General features: G+C 55.1%; 2 protein-coding genes across 5 annotated transcripts in view; both read right to left on the bottom strand.

Annotated features, from left to right (window-relative positions):
• The window catches only part of IPO9 (importin 9), a 39,899-nt gene extending 31,997 nt beyond the window's left edge, over positions 1-7,902 (bottom strand). Inside the window, exon 1 of one of the 2 annotated variants that reach the window (XM_069545081.1) lies at positions 7,322-7,902. In XM_069545081.1, coding sequence (XP_069401182.1) covers positions 7,322-7,484 — 163 coding nt within the window. In that variant the 5' untranslated portion in view covers positions 7,485-7,902. The remainder of the gene's footprint in view (positions 1-7,321) is intronic. The other variant, XM_069545082.1, reaches the window with a different exon arrangement.
• A 1,175-nt stretch (positions 7,903-9,077) lies between these two features.
• Positions 9,078-15,399, bottom strand: part of NAV1 (neuron navigator 1) — a 195,302-nt gene continuing 188,980 nt past the window's right edge. For all 3 annotated transcript variants that reach the window (XM_069545079.1, XM_069545078.1, XM_069545080.1), the window contains one exon: positions 9,078-15,044. In XM_069545079.1, coding sequence (XP_069401180.1) covers positions 14,949-15,044 — 96 coding nt within the window. In that variant the 3' untranslated portion in view covers positions 9,078-14,948. The remainder of the gene's footprint in view (positions 15,045-15,399) is intronic.

Here is a 15,399-nt window from a genome sequence, read left to right on the forward strand (position 1 = left end):
TTTTAACTTTTTTTGTATCTTTAATTTACGCTACTTTACTGGGCTCTTACTCACGCTTATTACACTCTTATTTTAAGCTACAATTGCTGATACAGTCCCATGGCACTTAAGTCTCACTCAGGAAAGGAAGAGTTTGCAAGACTAAAAAAGTCGCCACCTTCTTTCTACAGCTGTTAGTAAGTTATCAAACCACAAGCAAACAGTTCAAATTTGCAGAACTACCTCTAAAGATGCTGAAGTCCATTCTAATTCTCAGGGTTAATCTGGCTAGTTCAGCCTCTGTTAAGTTTTATAAAATGCATTTTTAATAGAATAAACAACAGGTCCCTACAACCCAAAGATATGGGAGTCAGCTTTCCCAACGGACTAACATAGATGAGTCAGACTGCTTGGATTCTGACCAAAGCTCGAGCCGAGTGGGAGAAAAACCCCTGAAGCGCACGTGTGACACCCACGGAAGGGCGAGAGGGCAAAGGGCGCCTGTCAGGGTCCCCACACGCCCTCTGACCTTAGATCCTCGGTGTGACAACGGGTGCTAACTTGACGGCTCCAAGTTGGCTAAGAAGCTCGGGATTCTCTCCCCTGAACCCTGAACCCTGTCGGCCGATCCTGGTGAGCCCACACGAGGTCCTTCAGAGCGTCTAAAACACACTCATAAGTCACCTAGGACACACACTGTTTCCTTTTAAGGCACCATTTTCAACAATTTTGCTCGGACCACTCTGATGCGGGTATTAATGTCCCTGCCAAAAGTACGAGGTCTGGATCACCACTACGGGGACAGACGAGATCAAGATAAACAAAATCTTTAGCTATAAGGTGTGAAAAAGAAAAGACACTGAGGTATAAGATGGGGCATTTTTGAGAAGGACTTGGAACTTGAGTGGAGACTATAAAGCTTAAGCTGATGTGAATAGTTAATTACCTCCCAACGCAAGCACAGACAGTGGTGGAGCGCTCACACTGCGGCTCACAGAAGGGAGAAGGAACCAGGTCTTACCCACCAGCCCACCCTGCACCCATCAGAAGAGTCATTAGTGCAGGAAGACCAGGCGAACTCTACACAGGGTCCTTTCTCATCAACCCAAGAACTGCCAAGCCCACTCTTTTTAAAGAAGAGCTTTGTGTGAACACACGCTTTCCATCCAAGGCCATGAGGAAGCGGTAGTCTGGTGAGGGTCACAGTAATCGGGAGCTCTTCACTCAAACATAATCTTTAAATTCATTTTGTCTTGGAACCTATTGAAGATCACACCCCAATTTCCACCAATCATCGTGCTTCACACATCATTGAGACTGCAGTAAAAGACGGTGAGAGGAAGGGAAGATTAAGACCCACGTGGGGCCCAGAACCTCCGTCAGCCAGGGGATTTGCACCTACAACCCGGTTCCACAGAGGACTTTGTCTCAAAGTTTATTTCCTCCACAGAAGAAAGAAGAGGCTTGAAAGTTCAGAAATATGACTCTCTGCTCAAAAGCTAATGGAAATAAAAGTCTTCAAAGACCACCACCTAAGGACAGATCTTTAGAACGGATGAGCAGAGCAGACTTTCTTCACCACAGGCTCCCGGACAGATCTTTAGAACGGATGAGCAGAATAGACTTCTTCACCACAGGCTTCCAGAGTTTCAGAGACAGTGTCGTGATCAACTTTGGTTTGGAAACCCCAAAATTCAAAGACAAAGAGCTCATGTGCATTAGGGTAAAGGGGGATATAAGAAGGAAGATAGCAATTTTATTTAACCTAGTTTACTCTAGACTACACACCCATTAGAAATATAGGCTACCTGTCACAACAGAAGAGCTTCAGACTATACGATTTAATTTCATTTTCAGTTATTTTTAAATTACTTAAAAAACCCTAAGTGTGACAAGGCATGCCAGTGGCGCTATGCAGATGGTGAACTCTGTGCTTTAGAGAAGTAACTCAGGATGAGCTGTCAGGAAAACCCGGAAGCTCTCTGACTGACTTTAAATCTTACCAACACCACTGCCTTATCCACTGAGGACTTCTGTGAAGCAGGAAAAAATCCTGTTTACAGACATTCACTTAACAGGGATCATACAGTAGTTTTTGGTGTAATATACCTAAGTATATCCATAAAGAAAAAAGCTTTTAATTTTAGTGTGTGTTGGGGGATTTTCAGTTTTGCTGAAATTAACGTAATTTCCTCAGAAAGCATGAGAACACCTGAATAACTTACTTTGGGATGATTAAGGCAGGGAAAATGCAAGAGACACAGACAGGCATAGCTCTCTTACTTCGTCTTGCTTGAAAAGGACAAACACAGATTAAAGTAAGATTCAACCTGTGAAGTTAAGCCGAAGAGGGGCATTCTCAAGCAGCCTATATGAAGTCAGCTTTCTAAAGCCATTTTCCTTAAGAAAGTTCACTTCTCGGTTCCCTTTCCCAAGGCGAGTAAGGACAGGCCTGTGAGCCTGGGTTCGCACCAACTCCAAGTGGGGCTGGATTAACCTTTAACCCGACCCCACAAGGTGCCCTTGAACCTGCTTTGGAAGAAACCACTCCCCCTCTCCAAATCGCCCTCTGGCCCTTCAGTCTCTGCTGCCCTCTCTGGCTTTCCTCGCTCCCCTTTCTTTCACTTCACCCCACTAGGCAAAAACAGGGTCCCCCTACAACTTGGCTCAGAAGGGGAGCTCTAAGGACAGCATGGAGGAGACAGGCTAAGCTGAGAAATACGCGCTCCTGGTCTCAAGGGCTGACCGGAGGCTTGAGGCTGGACGCTCAGGAAAGCTCCTGCTCCGAGGACTGGGGGCCAGCCGGTCTGGGAAGGAGGGAGTCTCTGGGGAAGCCCCCTTTCTCACAGGACTTTCACAAAAGCCCAGCTGAAAGGAGAAAGAAAACTCCACCACTGGCCTTGTTCCGAGCGCAGCCGCCTTCCGCGGGGCTCGGCGCCGGCCACGCGCCCAGGAGTGCCTCTGGATCCTGGAGCGGCTCCCTCCGCGGCTGACAGTGCTTAGGCTACACTGCAAAAGAGCCAGAAAGCGCCGTGAGAACCCGAGGCGGCAACCAGCCCCCAGGCACGCAGACGTCCGGGCAGCATGAGATGCCAGGAAGCGCACGCGCGAGTCCCCCTCCCCAGCTCGACACAGCAGTGGTGAGCGGGAAGGAAAAAACGTATCTTCTGCGACCTGTCTGCTGGGAGCAAGACATAAAAACTAAGTCAAGGCCAAACGTCTTCATTTCCAACAAACAAAGAGAAATAACTAAAAGAAGAAACCACCCAGGCGCCACGTCACATAAGCGAGTGCGCTATCCGCCCCGCGGTGCAGGGGACACGCGTTCAATCCCCGGCCAGGGAACTAAGAGCCCACACGCCACGAAGCGACTAGGCACGCGCGCGGCAACAGCAGATCCCAGAGGCCAAAACGGAGAACCTGAGCGCCGTAACTGAGGCCCGACACAGCGAGACAGATGAGCATCAAAAGAAAGGAAGCCTGTGCTGTGCCGGCCTGGAGAGCTACAGCTTCCGGACGGACGCAGCACACTCCACACGCAGGCGATGCTGCTCTCAGAGGAGAGCGGACGGAGAAGAAAAGGAGGAAACAGCTGTGCTCTGAGATACAAGAGCAGGCCACGCACAGACACACCAGAAACGAAGAGCTGACACTCTCTAAACGCATGATCGATCGTGGCGTCAGTTGCGCGCGCGCGCACACACACACACACACACACACACAGCTCAAAAAGCTAAGTAGAGAACATCAGACTGACGTAAGAGACCCTCGACAGTTCACAAACTCTCCTCCTTTTAAACGCCCAGGTTCATAAGACGCTCGCTATGATCCCAGCTGTTGAATAAAATGGAATTGGAAGAGCCCTTGAACAGACCAAAAGGACTAATCCCTACTTTAGAGAGGCAGAACTGACTTCCAACAAGCACTGCTGACGACACACAAAATCGCAGCCCCCCTAAGGAGACAAAGGGCACCAACCATCTGCTGGGACTTCACTGTGCAGCCCAGCACCCTCCAGACTCTGCAGTGACAAGCGTCTCAGTGCAGGCTGGGGCGCCATCTGAAGAAGGCGGCACTGTGCCCTCTGCCCATCAGCCCTGTTTACAGGCTGCATGAGTCAGGAAGGCTTGCTGGGTTCCCTCAGGTGCCCAGCGACCGGGGAGTCAAGAAAACCACTCCAGCACACCAGGCTGACGGGAACAGCCCGTCTTCATCCTTTCAAAGCTAACCCACTGCACGCGTCAGGTGGCGCTCTCACACACACACTTCTTTGGCTTAAGAGAACAGACTCCCATCCTGGAAAATATGGGAACAGGTGCGCAATGAGCTATTTCCTGGAAAATACCTGCTTGCTGGCTGAATGACCCAGATGTGCCTTCGGTTCCAGCACCTCAATTTTCCACGATAATTGCTTCTTAAAATTTCTTCTACACCAGACTCTGCTCAGAGCATGACAACCTCTCTTGTCTGTCTACTTAACACGGACTTTACAACTGACCTGTGTCTTCCCCCCAAATTAAATGAGAGATTCTTCCACTTAATCTCCAAGACTCAGGGTCATCACGTGGCAGCCAAGGAAGGTAGCAGACTTGTTTGTCAAAGGGAGCAGACGAGTCGATCTCGAGGGTCACCTGGGACCAGCTCCCACACGAGGCAGTAATGAGTGGCTCATAGACAGTGTCCCACCACTCCATGGCCAACAGATGGGGAATCCGTGGAAACAGTGTTAAGACTTTATTTTTTGGGGCTCCAAAATCACTGCAGATGGTGACTGTAGCCTTGAAATTAAAAGACGCTTACTCCTTGGAAGGAAAGTTATGACCAACCTAGAAAGCATATTGAAAAGCAGAGATATTACTTTGTCAACAAAGGTCCGTCTAGTCAAGGCTATGGTTTTTCCAGTGGTCATGTATGGATGTGAGAGTTGGATTATAAAGAAAGCTGAGTGCAGAAGAATTGATATTTTTGAACTGTGGTGTTGGAGAAGACTCTTGAGAGTCCCTTGGACAGCAAGGAGATCCAACCAGTCCATCCTAAAGGAGATCAGTCCTGGGTGTTCATTGGAAGGACGGATGTTGAAGCTGAAACTCCAATCCTTTGGCCACCTCATGCGAAGAGCTGACTCACTGGAAAAGACCCTGATACTGGGAGGGATTGGGGGCAGGAGGAGAAGGGGACGACAGAGGATGAGATAGTTGAATGGTGTCACCAACTCAATGGACACGGGTTTGGGTGGACTCCGAGAGTTGGTGAGGGACAGGGAGGCCTGGAGTGCTGCAGTCCATGGGGTCGCAAAGAGTCGGACATGACTGAGTGACTGAACTGAACTGAAAGACAGTGTGGCTATTCGAGGGGTCTAGAAACAACCGTGTTTGGTTGTCATCCATGGAACCAAAAAAAGGATCAAAAGACCACAAATAATAAGAGACAGCAACTCCCAGATTTCCCATTAACGGCCAAGTTTTAAGGAAGTGTATTTCCTAGGACCAGAAAGCAAGGTTTCTCCTACTAGTATAAAACTAGAACAGAAAGCAACTCCAAAGGAGCGGGAGGAAAGAGTCGTTCGTTTGCAAGAACAGCCTGCAGGGTGTTCTAACACTGGGAGCAAGGCCCTGCCCGCTGCACCAGGCCAAACAGCTGGCTAAAGCCCGGCTGGGAAGCCACGTGCTCTGTTTTCATTAAAGAAGAAAGCAACCGCGGAAAGGAGACGTGTGAGAATGAGAATATGAGACAGAGGTACTCTGCACCCGATGGCAAAACACAACGTGCCAAACACCAGGAGAGGAAAAGAGAGAAGCAAGGCACTGCTCCTGAGGGCGGGGTCACCACCCTCCCTCAGAAACAGGCTACCGAAAGGGGCTGCTCTCTATAGTTTTTACTTAACAGGAATTAGAATATTTTTAAACCTAAATAACCTCCAAAGGGTCCAAAGTACTGCCTTCAATTCCGCAGACTCGATACAGCCGGCACACTGCGCCCCACACCTGCGTCTATGCCTTCCCGCTGGGCCGCCAGCAGCAAGAAGCCTCTTCACACCTCCAAGCACATTCCCAGTGAGTTATGTGCCGTGTGCTTGTCAGTTTATTCCGATCAGTGGCAGAGGTCAAATGCGAAAATTCTGCCCGTCCGTTTTTCACTTTGAGATCCAAACAGATGAAGTAAGAGAGCAGAGCTGCAAGGGGACCTCAAGATGGTGACGGGCTCTGCCTAGACGGGGCCGCTTTGCTGGCTGTGGCGGAGGGGCCCAGAGCCCAGCTGCCGCCGGGCAGCTCCAACAGGAGCCAGGCTCGCCTTCGCGAGGGGCACTGGGCACCCTGGCACCACCCAGGGAGGGCACCACGGCCCCAGCATCACTCAAGTGGTAACCTGAACGTGGCCAAGTTCCTCTGCTTCTTTCCCCTTCATACCCAAAGGAGGCAGAGGCCTTAGTGTGAGAAAAGGAACTTCACCCAGTAAGCAGAGATGATTCCCGCAGGTCAGTGTGCACGGCTCTCAAAGAGCTTTCTCCTGCCCAGCGGTTGCTCCTCTTACAGGGCCTGACATTCACGAAACGATGACAGTTAAAACTGGGCCTTCAAATGGTCCTCAACCCGCAAAACCCCAGATCTTATAACTTGGTTTTTCAAGAGCTTTCTCATGTTGTGGGAGAACACAAGATTAAATTTACGGGAGCTTTGTGTTAAATTATTAAAAAAAACAACAACAAACACCTCAGTCCGTGGGAGGGCCAACTCCCACGGCCAATCTGAGAGGTGCTGGGGCCGTCCTGCTGAGCTCCGGGAGTCCGCAGGTTTGGAGTTTTGCCTACGAAGCCCCGACAGGCCAGCCGCGTTCCCGACAGAAAGCGTGAGCGGATTCCCCTCCTCGGGTTTCAGGACCCAATGCTCGTCGCAGCGTGGCTGCCCCGGGCCTGCAGAAAGGCCCCCTCGGCAGGAGCTGGCGGACACCCTCAAACCAAAGGCCCGTCTCGTCCTCCATGACTCCCGAGCGCCCAGCAGAAGGAGGGGGACAAAGACGCAAAGACAAAGGACGGCCGGCCCCTCCGAACAGCGCCGGCCGATCGGAAGACCGTCGGCGGCGGGGCGGGGCGGGGAGGCGCCCGCTCAGCGACCGACTCCCGGGGACGCGTGCGGAGGCGCCGCCAGGGCCCCGGCGGGCCCCGCGCCCGGGAGCGCGCCCCCACGGCCCAGCCCCCGGCCCCGAGCCCGAGCCCCGGGCTGCCCGGAGCCCTCCGCCCCGGCGCTCCAGGCCAGGCGTCCCCAGGCCCAGCCTCCGGCCGGGGCTCGGGCAGCGGCCGGCGCGGCCCAGACCCGCCGCCCTCGCGGCGGCCCGCCTCACTCACCCTCCGTCACCTCCAGCACCTTGATCTGCTCCTCCGCGGCCGCCCGCACCTCCTGCACCGGGGACAGAATGCCGGTGAGCGTGTCCACCAGCGCCTCCTTCAGCCCCTGGGCCACTGGCCCCGGCAGCCCCGAGGCCGCGCCAGCCGCCGCCGCCGCCGCCATCTTGCCCCGCGCCGCGCGCCCGCCCCGCCGCCGCCGGACGGCTCCCGCGCGCGGCCAATCCGCAAAGCCGCGCCTGTGCGGGGGCCGACGGGAGCGCGGGGGCCGACGGGAGCGCGGGGCGGGGCCGCGGGGCGGGCCTCCGCAGACAGCGCCGCCTGCCGCGGGGACGAGAGCCGCACCGCCTCCGCGGGAACCCGGCGCGGGCGGCGGAAGAGCGGCGGCCAACTGCCAGTGCGCAGCGGCCGCTGGAACGCAGCCCTGACTTCCGCAGGCACGGATTCCTCAGGTGCGACAGCACGTCAGAAGAGGGCAGGATGCGGATCTGCGGACAAGGCTTTGGGGAGAGGGTCTGGATCAGCGCCTACTTCCAACCAGCCTCTTTTGCCCCCACACAAGCGAGTTTTCCTCTCTCAGACCCGGGAATCCAAAGGTCGGGGGAAAGAATCTGAGGCGACTGGCAGGAGTCCGTTGGTTTTTCCCGTGGGTGAGTCCAGCCTCAAGGACTGGGCCAGGAGAGACTGCCGTGGGAAAGGGCATTCCTTCCAGAGTAAGTGCTTATATGACTATTTGAGAGTAAGCCCTGTTAGTGGACAAACTGTAACTTTTCTCCAAGGAAGTTATGGCTGGACCTTAAAGAGGTGGAGGGACGAGTAGTTAATATGGTCATCCTGGGCCAACCGGGCGCAAGTCGGCTGTAGACGCTCCTGAAGCCTGAAGGGCTGCTGAGAGGGGTTAGCAGTGCAGGGCAGGGGGCTGGGTCCCTTGTTGGACCGGGAGGGTCAGAGCAAATGGAACAGGCATTCGTTAGTAAGCGGTTCAGGTTAAGCCCCTTAAAAATGTGTCTAGGAACCATGACTCATTCCCAAGCAGCAGAGGAAACCAGCCATCAGTTCCTAGCCCAGTTCTAAGACTGCGGAGGCTACGCTGGCCACAGGGAGAAGCCACCTCATCTGAGTATTCTTCCGAAAGAATTGAGAAGAGCTCTAAACCCATTTGCCACCTCTTATTAGAGGGCAGAACCCACTCCATCATTCTTGCCTGGAGCATCCCATGGACAGAGGAGCCTGGTGGGCTGCAGTCCATGGGTCACAGAGGCAGACACGACTGAGTGACGAAACCAGCACCGTTAGAGGGCAGAGGTGACTTGTGTCACCAGCCCAGTTTTGTAGGGGAAAGATGTCCACCTGGAGGCTGCAGTTCCCCAGTAAGAAAGAGGCTGTTCTTTCAATGGCCAGGAAAAGCAGAATTCCATTAGAACAGCCTCTTTTCTCAGACATCATGTCACTTTTACCCCCAGAAGAAAACTTAGGCAAGTCCAGAGAGGGGTATGTTTTCAATCGGCGTGGCAGTGGATGGAGAATACCAGAGCCTCAACATCTGCACTGCAGGTTCTGGAGAAGGATGCTGGTCCAGTATGCAAGCAGGACCCTGTGCCACCCCCAGCCAAGGGGCTGAGAGGCTCCTGCTTAAGGACTGCGGAGCAGACACCTGGGCAGGTGGGTCTCAACTCTGCGTTTGGCAAATGACCTTCCCCATCAAGGCATGGACCAGAAGATAAATGAGACAAAAACCAGACAGAGGGAGCTAGAGAGAGCCAGCAGACAACACAGGAGATAACTTTATTGAAACGCAAATGGCATTGAACAGGTGACTTGCTGAGAGGAGACATGCCTGATGGACAGAGGACCCAGGTGAGGGGGCTGCTGGCAGTGAGGGAAGAAGGCCTCATCCGCCGGCCCCGGGATGGATCTAACTGTCAACCGATTTATTATTTAAGACAAATCACCCAGCTCTCTCATGATTGTTACCGCAATTATGTGTAAATACAACGGCTCCCTTTCTCTACATCAGATATGAAAGGGGGTAGGTTGAAAGAGGGGAAGGCCAATGATAAAAACTAAAATACAAAGACACACACATATCCTGGTTTGGGGGTTTGTGCCCAATAAATTAAAAAAAATGTTGTAAAGATTCCTGCCCACCTTCTACCCGAGGATCGCCATGCATTTGAGAAACAAAGGCTCCATCACACAAACAGTGCTGCCTAAAACAGGGCAGGTGAGAAGGACAAGGACAGGAACCCTGCAAGGGCTGGAATTCATTTGAGAAAAAGATTGTTCTGTTAAAGAAACAAAAAACAAGAACAGTTAGAAAGCAGGGGGTTCTTGCACAGCAGTGGTCTGGAGACCGTCTGGGACAGGGAGCCCTTGCCTTCTCATCTGTGACTTCAGTCTGGAGACATGGCAGGGATGCGGGGAGATCCGCAGGAGATGAAGCACCCGGCGGGCCATGGGGTGACTTCAGTGCACGCTTCACGCCTTCCTTCTCCAGGCACTTGGTCCCTGACCCCAGGAGGCTCAGTGCCAGATGGGTCTTCGTCCCCCACCCACAAGCACTCTCACGGGGCAAATGGACAAACTCTAAACAAGGCCAGTTGTACACACATCTCCCCCATGGCCCCATCTTTGAGTTTGGGAAAATACAAAGCTCTTTTCAGTTAGAAAAATTTTTCTTTTATTGGGGGAAGGATGGACGCCCCGAAGGCCCTCTGCTCCACCTCTGAGAAGGCTCTCCTGCGGCCAGGCAGGGCTAGGGGCAGGACAGGCAGAAGGTTCTGGTAGGTGCCCTTTAGAACTGGGACAAGGGTGAGGGGTGCTGACAGGACAAGTTTCGTGGAAATACGGATCAGACTTTTAAACTGCTCTCATCCCATCATCAGCAAAAAAAAGGCCAAGTTGAGAAGCATCACCCAGCAGGAGACACCTGGAGGAGCCCTCCCTCCGTGTCCCCCCGGAAAGCCCCCTGGAAATCTCAGAGCTGTGATGTTTTTCCCTGGAGGTTGTGTTCTACAAGGAAATGCAAGCATTCCCCTAACTTCTGCCCAAAAGCACACATACTCTTTCTTTTTAAACAAAAAGAAAGACAGAATCATGCGGACACATGAGAAGACCTTGAAACTAATGTTAAAGTCTGAATTTTAACCTAGAACCTTATTCGTGGTCCTAAGGCCCCAGTGTGGGGACTCTGGTCCTTGGCTTTCCCTGACACAGTGAATTGAAACTAGTGTACGGCACAATTACCAAGAGGGATCGTTAAAACAAAATTCGCCGGGCCCTCTCCCCCGTCTGATTCAGTAGGTCTGGGGTGGGGTCTGAGAACTTCATTTCCACAAGTCCTCAGATGCTGCCGACACTGATGGTCTGTACACAGAACTGCTGCTTTAAGAAGTGAGAGGTGAATCAAAGGACCGATGTTGACTTCCTTCCATGACCACGCCTGTCACAGAAAGCTCTCCAGACACAGCCATTAAGAGACCCAAAGGCCACACTGGGAGGACTCAGTAGCACGGGCTTAGTGCCCCCTGGACTGGCAGTCCTGCGGCTTCCAGGCTTCTCTTGGTGTGTGTCCTCACTGTCAGACTACGCCATCTCCCACAGGGTCTGTGACGGGAGTATGTCCTCCAGGCTGGGCTGACAAGCACACGTGGGCAGTGGGCAAGCCAAGGTAGTGGCCCCCATGGCCCTGACAAGGTTGACTGAGGGGTCATGAATACATAAAGCTCCTTTCAGTTATAAAGGGCGTTATTCTCAGGCTTTGGTCTTCTGAGAACAGTGTCCCTAAAACCATTTTCTTACTATGGCCTCTGGCGGGGCTATGGGCCAGAACTCAGTAGTATAATAGTTATCCAGGTATCATAGGACAGTTCCGGCGTTCCAGCAGCAAACCCTCTGGAAAAGTACATTTCATCCCATCAGTGCGCAGGGTGGGGGTGGGGGTGTTTATAGAGTCTTCCTACTGGCTTCTGCTTAGCTAAGGCCCAGGAGTAGGGAAGGAAGAAGCATGAGGAGGACGCTATCAGCCCTAGAAAGAGGCCCGTGCGACATGTGCAGTGAGGGCAAGACCGGCTTCCTTTCCCAGACGCCCTGCAATGGAGGGTCCCACAGGTCTCGCTCTCATAGGCAGCCTTCACCTCTGTGCAGGGCTCCCCTGTGACGTGTGGCTGGGAGGGGGCTCGCTCCTCCCCCTGGAAATAAAGTGACCTCTGAGACTGACGGGGTGCCCCTCTGAATACCTGGGGTCTTGTTGCAAGGAGTTCGAAGTGAAGAGATGAGATTAGGCCCAAACCAGGAAAAGCGGAAGAAAGAAAATAATTTAAAAAATGCCTATGTTGTCTTAGGTCCTCAAGGAGGATGGGCAGACGAGTTGGTCATTCAAAACCAAAGCTTAGCCTGCAGACCACTTTGGACTCTGCAAGGGGACCCCCAAGACCTCAGCCAGCCTCCGGCTTCCCGACACGCAGATCACGCAACAGAGACGCCGAGACGAGACGCGCACAGAGATAAGCACCGCGGAGCTGCCTCGGAAGATGCGACGGCAGCAGCCGGCCGCTCCCAGACACACACACAGACAGCACGTCCTCTGCCGACCTCGACACCTCGCGCTTTATTTCTGGTGCCAATGCAGGAGCGGAGGACAGACACACTGGACGAAGCGCGGTGGTCTCCATCCAGAAGTGGGGGCTGTGCGCGCACCTCTGCCCGGAAGCGGGGCTGGGCGCCAGAGCAGGCGGTCTGCTGGCCAGAGGCGGTGAGGAGAGGAGTTGGGGCGGGAGGGGGCGGCACCCAGTCCGGTCCTGGAGGGGCTGGGTTTTCTCAAGGTGCTGGGGTGCGAGTTTAGTCCTGGGACCTGGCCGCCCCTTTCGGAGGGGTCCCAGCGTCTCAACCAAGAAGCAGGGGGACAGGAGGGCGAGGACGCTGTGGATCTGTGCTGGCCGCTCGCTCCAGGGCGGGGGCAGCGGCGGGGGCCGGCTTCAGAGGGGCTGCGTGAGCGCCGAGGGGCCTAGCACCGTGAGGCTCGGCCGCAGTCGCCACGTCGCCGCCATTCCTGGGGGATGACGGACGCCCACAGCCCGGGGCCCAGGTGGACAACTGGAAACAGAGTCCAGACTCCAGAGGGACGGCGGTGGGTGGTGCCCCCTCGCCGGACGGGAGCCCTCTTTCTGGAGGCGAGCAGCTGCAGAGTGAAGCAGAACGCCGCCGCTGGCTCGGCGGGCCAGGGCTGAGATGAGGCGCAAGAACCCGCGGCTGCCAGGGCCGACCTGCTGAGGTCCAGGCAGACCGCACGGTGGCCTCCACGCTGACCGGGGAGGCAGGCATCGCTGCAGGGGGGTCTGAGGCAGCTGGAATGGAGGAAGGGGGTCAGCCCTTTCCTTTTTCTCAAGTAGCCAGTAACACCCAGGACAGAAGGCACCGGCCGGGCAGCACCGAGAACAGAGATGGGGCTCAGCCCTGGGGGAGACGGCGCTGGAGCCGGAGCCCAGCCGCGGGTCGACAGCCAAGGTGGGGCTGAGAGGCCAGCGCCCAGGGAAGGCCCACCTGGCAAGGTGTCTCCTCGTCCTTCCAGGCTGGGACGCCCCGCTCCGGGGCCGCCTCCTTCTGCGTGGCAGAGACCTTAAGGCAGTGATGTCAGCACCATCCTTGGACAGACAGCCTCTTCCCACGGGAGAATTGCATATTTTCTGGCAGGGTTGGGGTCTTCACAGCTCTAGCAGCATCAACAGACATCCCCTCCAGCAGATAAGATCCGTCATCCCTGGGAGCCGCCAGGTGAATGCAGAAGCTTCTGAAAGGAGCAATCTGACCACCTTTTGGACCTAAGTGAACCTCTTCTAGTAGGAAGGTTCAGATGTAGCCGCTCCTTGGTTTGGTGGGACAGAGATCCAGGTTAGTGGTTGCTGTGCCTGTAGGTTCTGATAAGTGTGTGTGCTACTCGGGGCTCCAAAGAGCATCACAGATGCCTGGTCTGCAGAGCCCAGAACCACAGCCTTGCCAGGCAACCCAGTGCACTGGCAGTTAACCGCGGGCTTCTCGACGGCTGGCTCCTGTGGTTTGGACGCCATTTCTCAGGCGACCCTGAGGTCCCACGAGATAAGATGTGTGTCCAGTGGAGATGAGTGTTTCCTAGCAACAGTGAATGTAAGCCCTCACACCTTTTTTTATACCCAGTGACTGGTACACAGTAAATGCCCAATAAATGCTTGTCCAATGAAGGAACTGGGACTGCCGAGCCTTCAGGGCAACTTCTGCAAAAGGTGGACCCCTTTGGAAGGCAGATCTTTGCCACCGAATCAGACTCATCCTATTCCGACTGGGAGCGTCTCACACGGGTGTCCACTCCAAGTGAATCTTCGCTTGTTCAGAGCCGACAGTAAAGGCCAGCCAGGGATTCTGGATTCAGCCGGGCAGAGCAGTTGCCATCAGAAGAGTGCAGTGAGGGCTCCGCAGGCCACAGAGGGAGATTTTCCAGGCTCTGGTTTCCTTCCAGTCCACGGGGAAGCTCAGCTGAGGTCTTCTGTCAGGATGGGCCCACGATCTCCTCCAGAGACTGGCCGCCATGCTCCAGGCAAGACGTGTGGGACTCGAGGTCCCTCCTGTCCCACTGCTGAGCTGGCTCTTCAGGTCCCATGAGAGCCCCGGAGTGCCAGGCGCGACTGTGTGGCAGGCATCTTGCGGGTGCGCGCTGCCCAGCACTGGGCTCTCCACATTGCGGGTGCGGGCTGCCCGGCACTGGGCTCTCCACAGGGCGACCTGGAAAAGCCAGACCAGCCCCAGGAAAAGCAGCTTGAGCATTTTGTGGACTTGTGAGGGTACAGGAAAACAAGCTGAGAAAGAAGAGGGGAATAAATAGGCAAATGGGAGGGAAAAATGGAAACAAAAAAACAAAACAGAAAGTCGGGTTTATTGATTTGTGTGCTGACTTAGACGCTGTGAGCAGAGCTGGTGGCGCGTCTCTGAAGGCTGCAGTGGCGTCCTCGTGGTCTGGCCGCGTCTCAGATGGGTGGCCATCTCGCTGGTGTCCCCCGTGTGTCCAGAGGGGGGCAGGTAGCGCTCCTTGCCACTGAACTTCCTCCCTCCAGCTTCATGCTTTCCTTTTTTAAAATACCTTTTACAGATTGATTTGAACTTTGTAAACCACATGCTTTTTTTTTTTTTCCCTGGGCTGTAGCCTGATCTTGGGGGCAGGGAGAGCTGTTGGCAGTGGATGGAACTGGGCAGGGTCCAAGGGAGGGTCCGGGAGCCGCCTCCTCCCAGAAGACTTCCCCTGGCGAGGCTGTGTCTCTGAGCCGTTCGTGAGAATCAGGAACTACCGCAGGCTTGTTTGATGTCTTCTGAACCCCTCCCCAGAAAGCCCCGGAGTCTGTAATTGAGACAAGAAATCAAGGAAAAAGAGGCAGGATCTTCTCCCCAAAGTCACTGGAGGAGACTAGGAGATGGGTCTGGGGACGCAAGTCCACCTGCCAGTCCCACAGGGAGTTTGCCAAGGTGCAGCACCAGGAACCTGCCCCTTCCTCTACGGCCCCTCCTGTCCTGGGGCTGGAGAGCCCGCGCTGGGAGGGAGCAGGGAAGAGGGGATGGCATGGCACTGTCCTGCTCCCCCGCTGTCCCGTGGCTGGCCGCTGGGCCCTCAGAGTGTGGCCTGGAGGCTGGGGTCCAGGATGCTCTCTCTGTCTGGAGACTCGATGTAATTGGCAGCTTCCTGCAGTTTCAGCAGCATGGCCATCTGAAGAGGGGCAGAGAGACAGGAAAGGAGAGTGGTGGGACGCCCAGGGAGTGCAGGGCTGGCTTGGGAACAGGCTGTGGTGGCTGCTTCCGCCCTGGGTGGACCCGGTCCTGGGGGGTGAGGGGCGACTGGGGGCAGTGCACCCACGCTGTGACCTGCTGGCCACTCCCTGGAGGGTGTGGGGGCCCCAAGGCTGCCTAACAGCGTTTCTCCAAGAGGCTGTGGCCCAGGGGCTGAGCGCTGAACTCAGTGCCTTCAGGACCTGCTTCTCTCCAGGCCAGCCCCCCAGCCCCGCCCCGCCCCGCCCCGCCCCGCCCCAGCCCCGCCCCGCCCCGCCCCGCCCCAGCCCCACCCC

Source organism: Ovis canadensis, chromosome 12 (genome assembly GCF_042477335.2).
Source record: "Ovis canadensis isolate MfBH-ARS-UI-01 breed Bighorn chromosome 12, ARS-UI_OviCan_v2, whole genome shotgun sequence".
NCBI classification, from domain to species: Eukaryota; Metazoa; Chordata; class Mammalia; order Artiodactyla; family Bovidae; genus Ovis; species Ovis canadensis.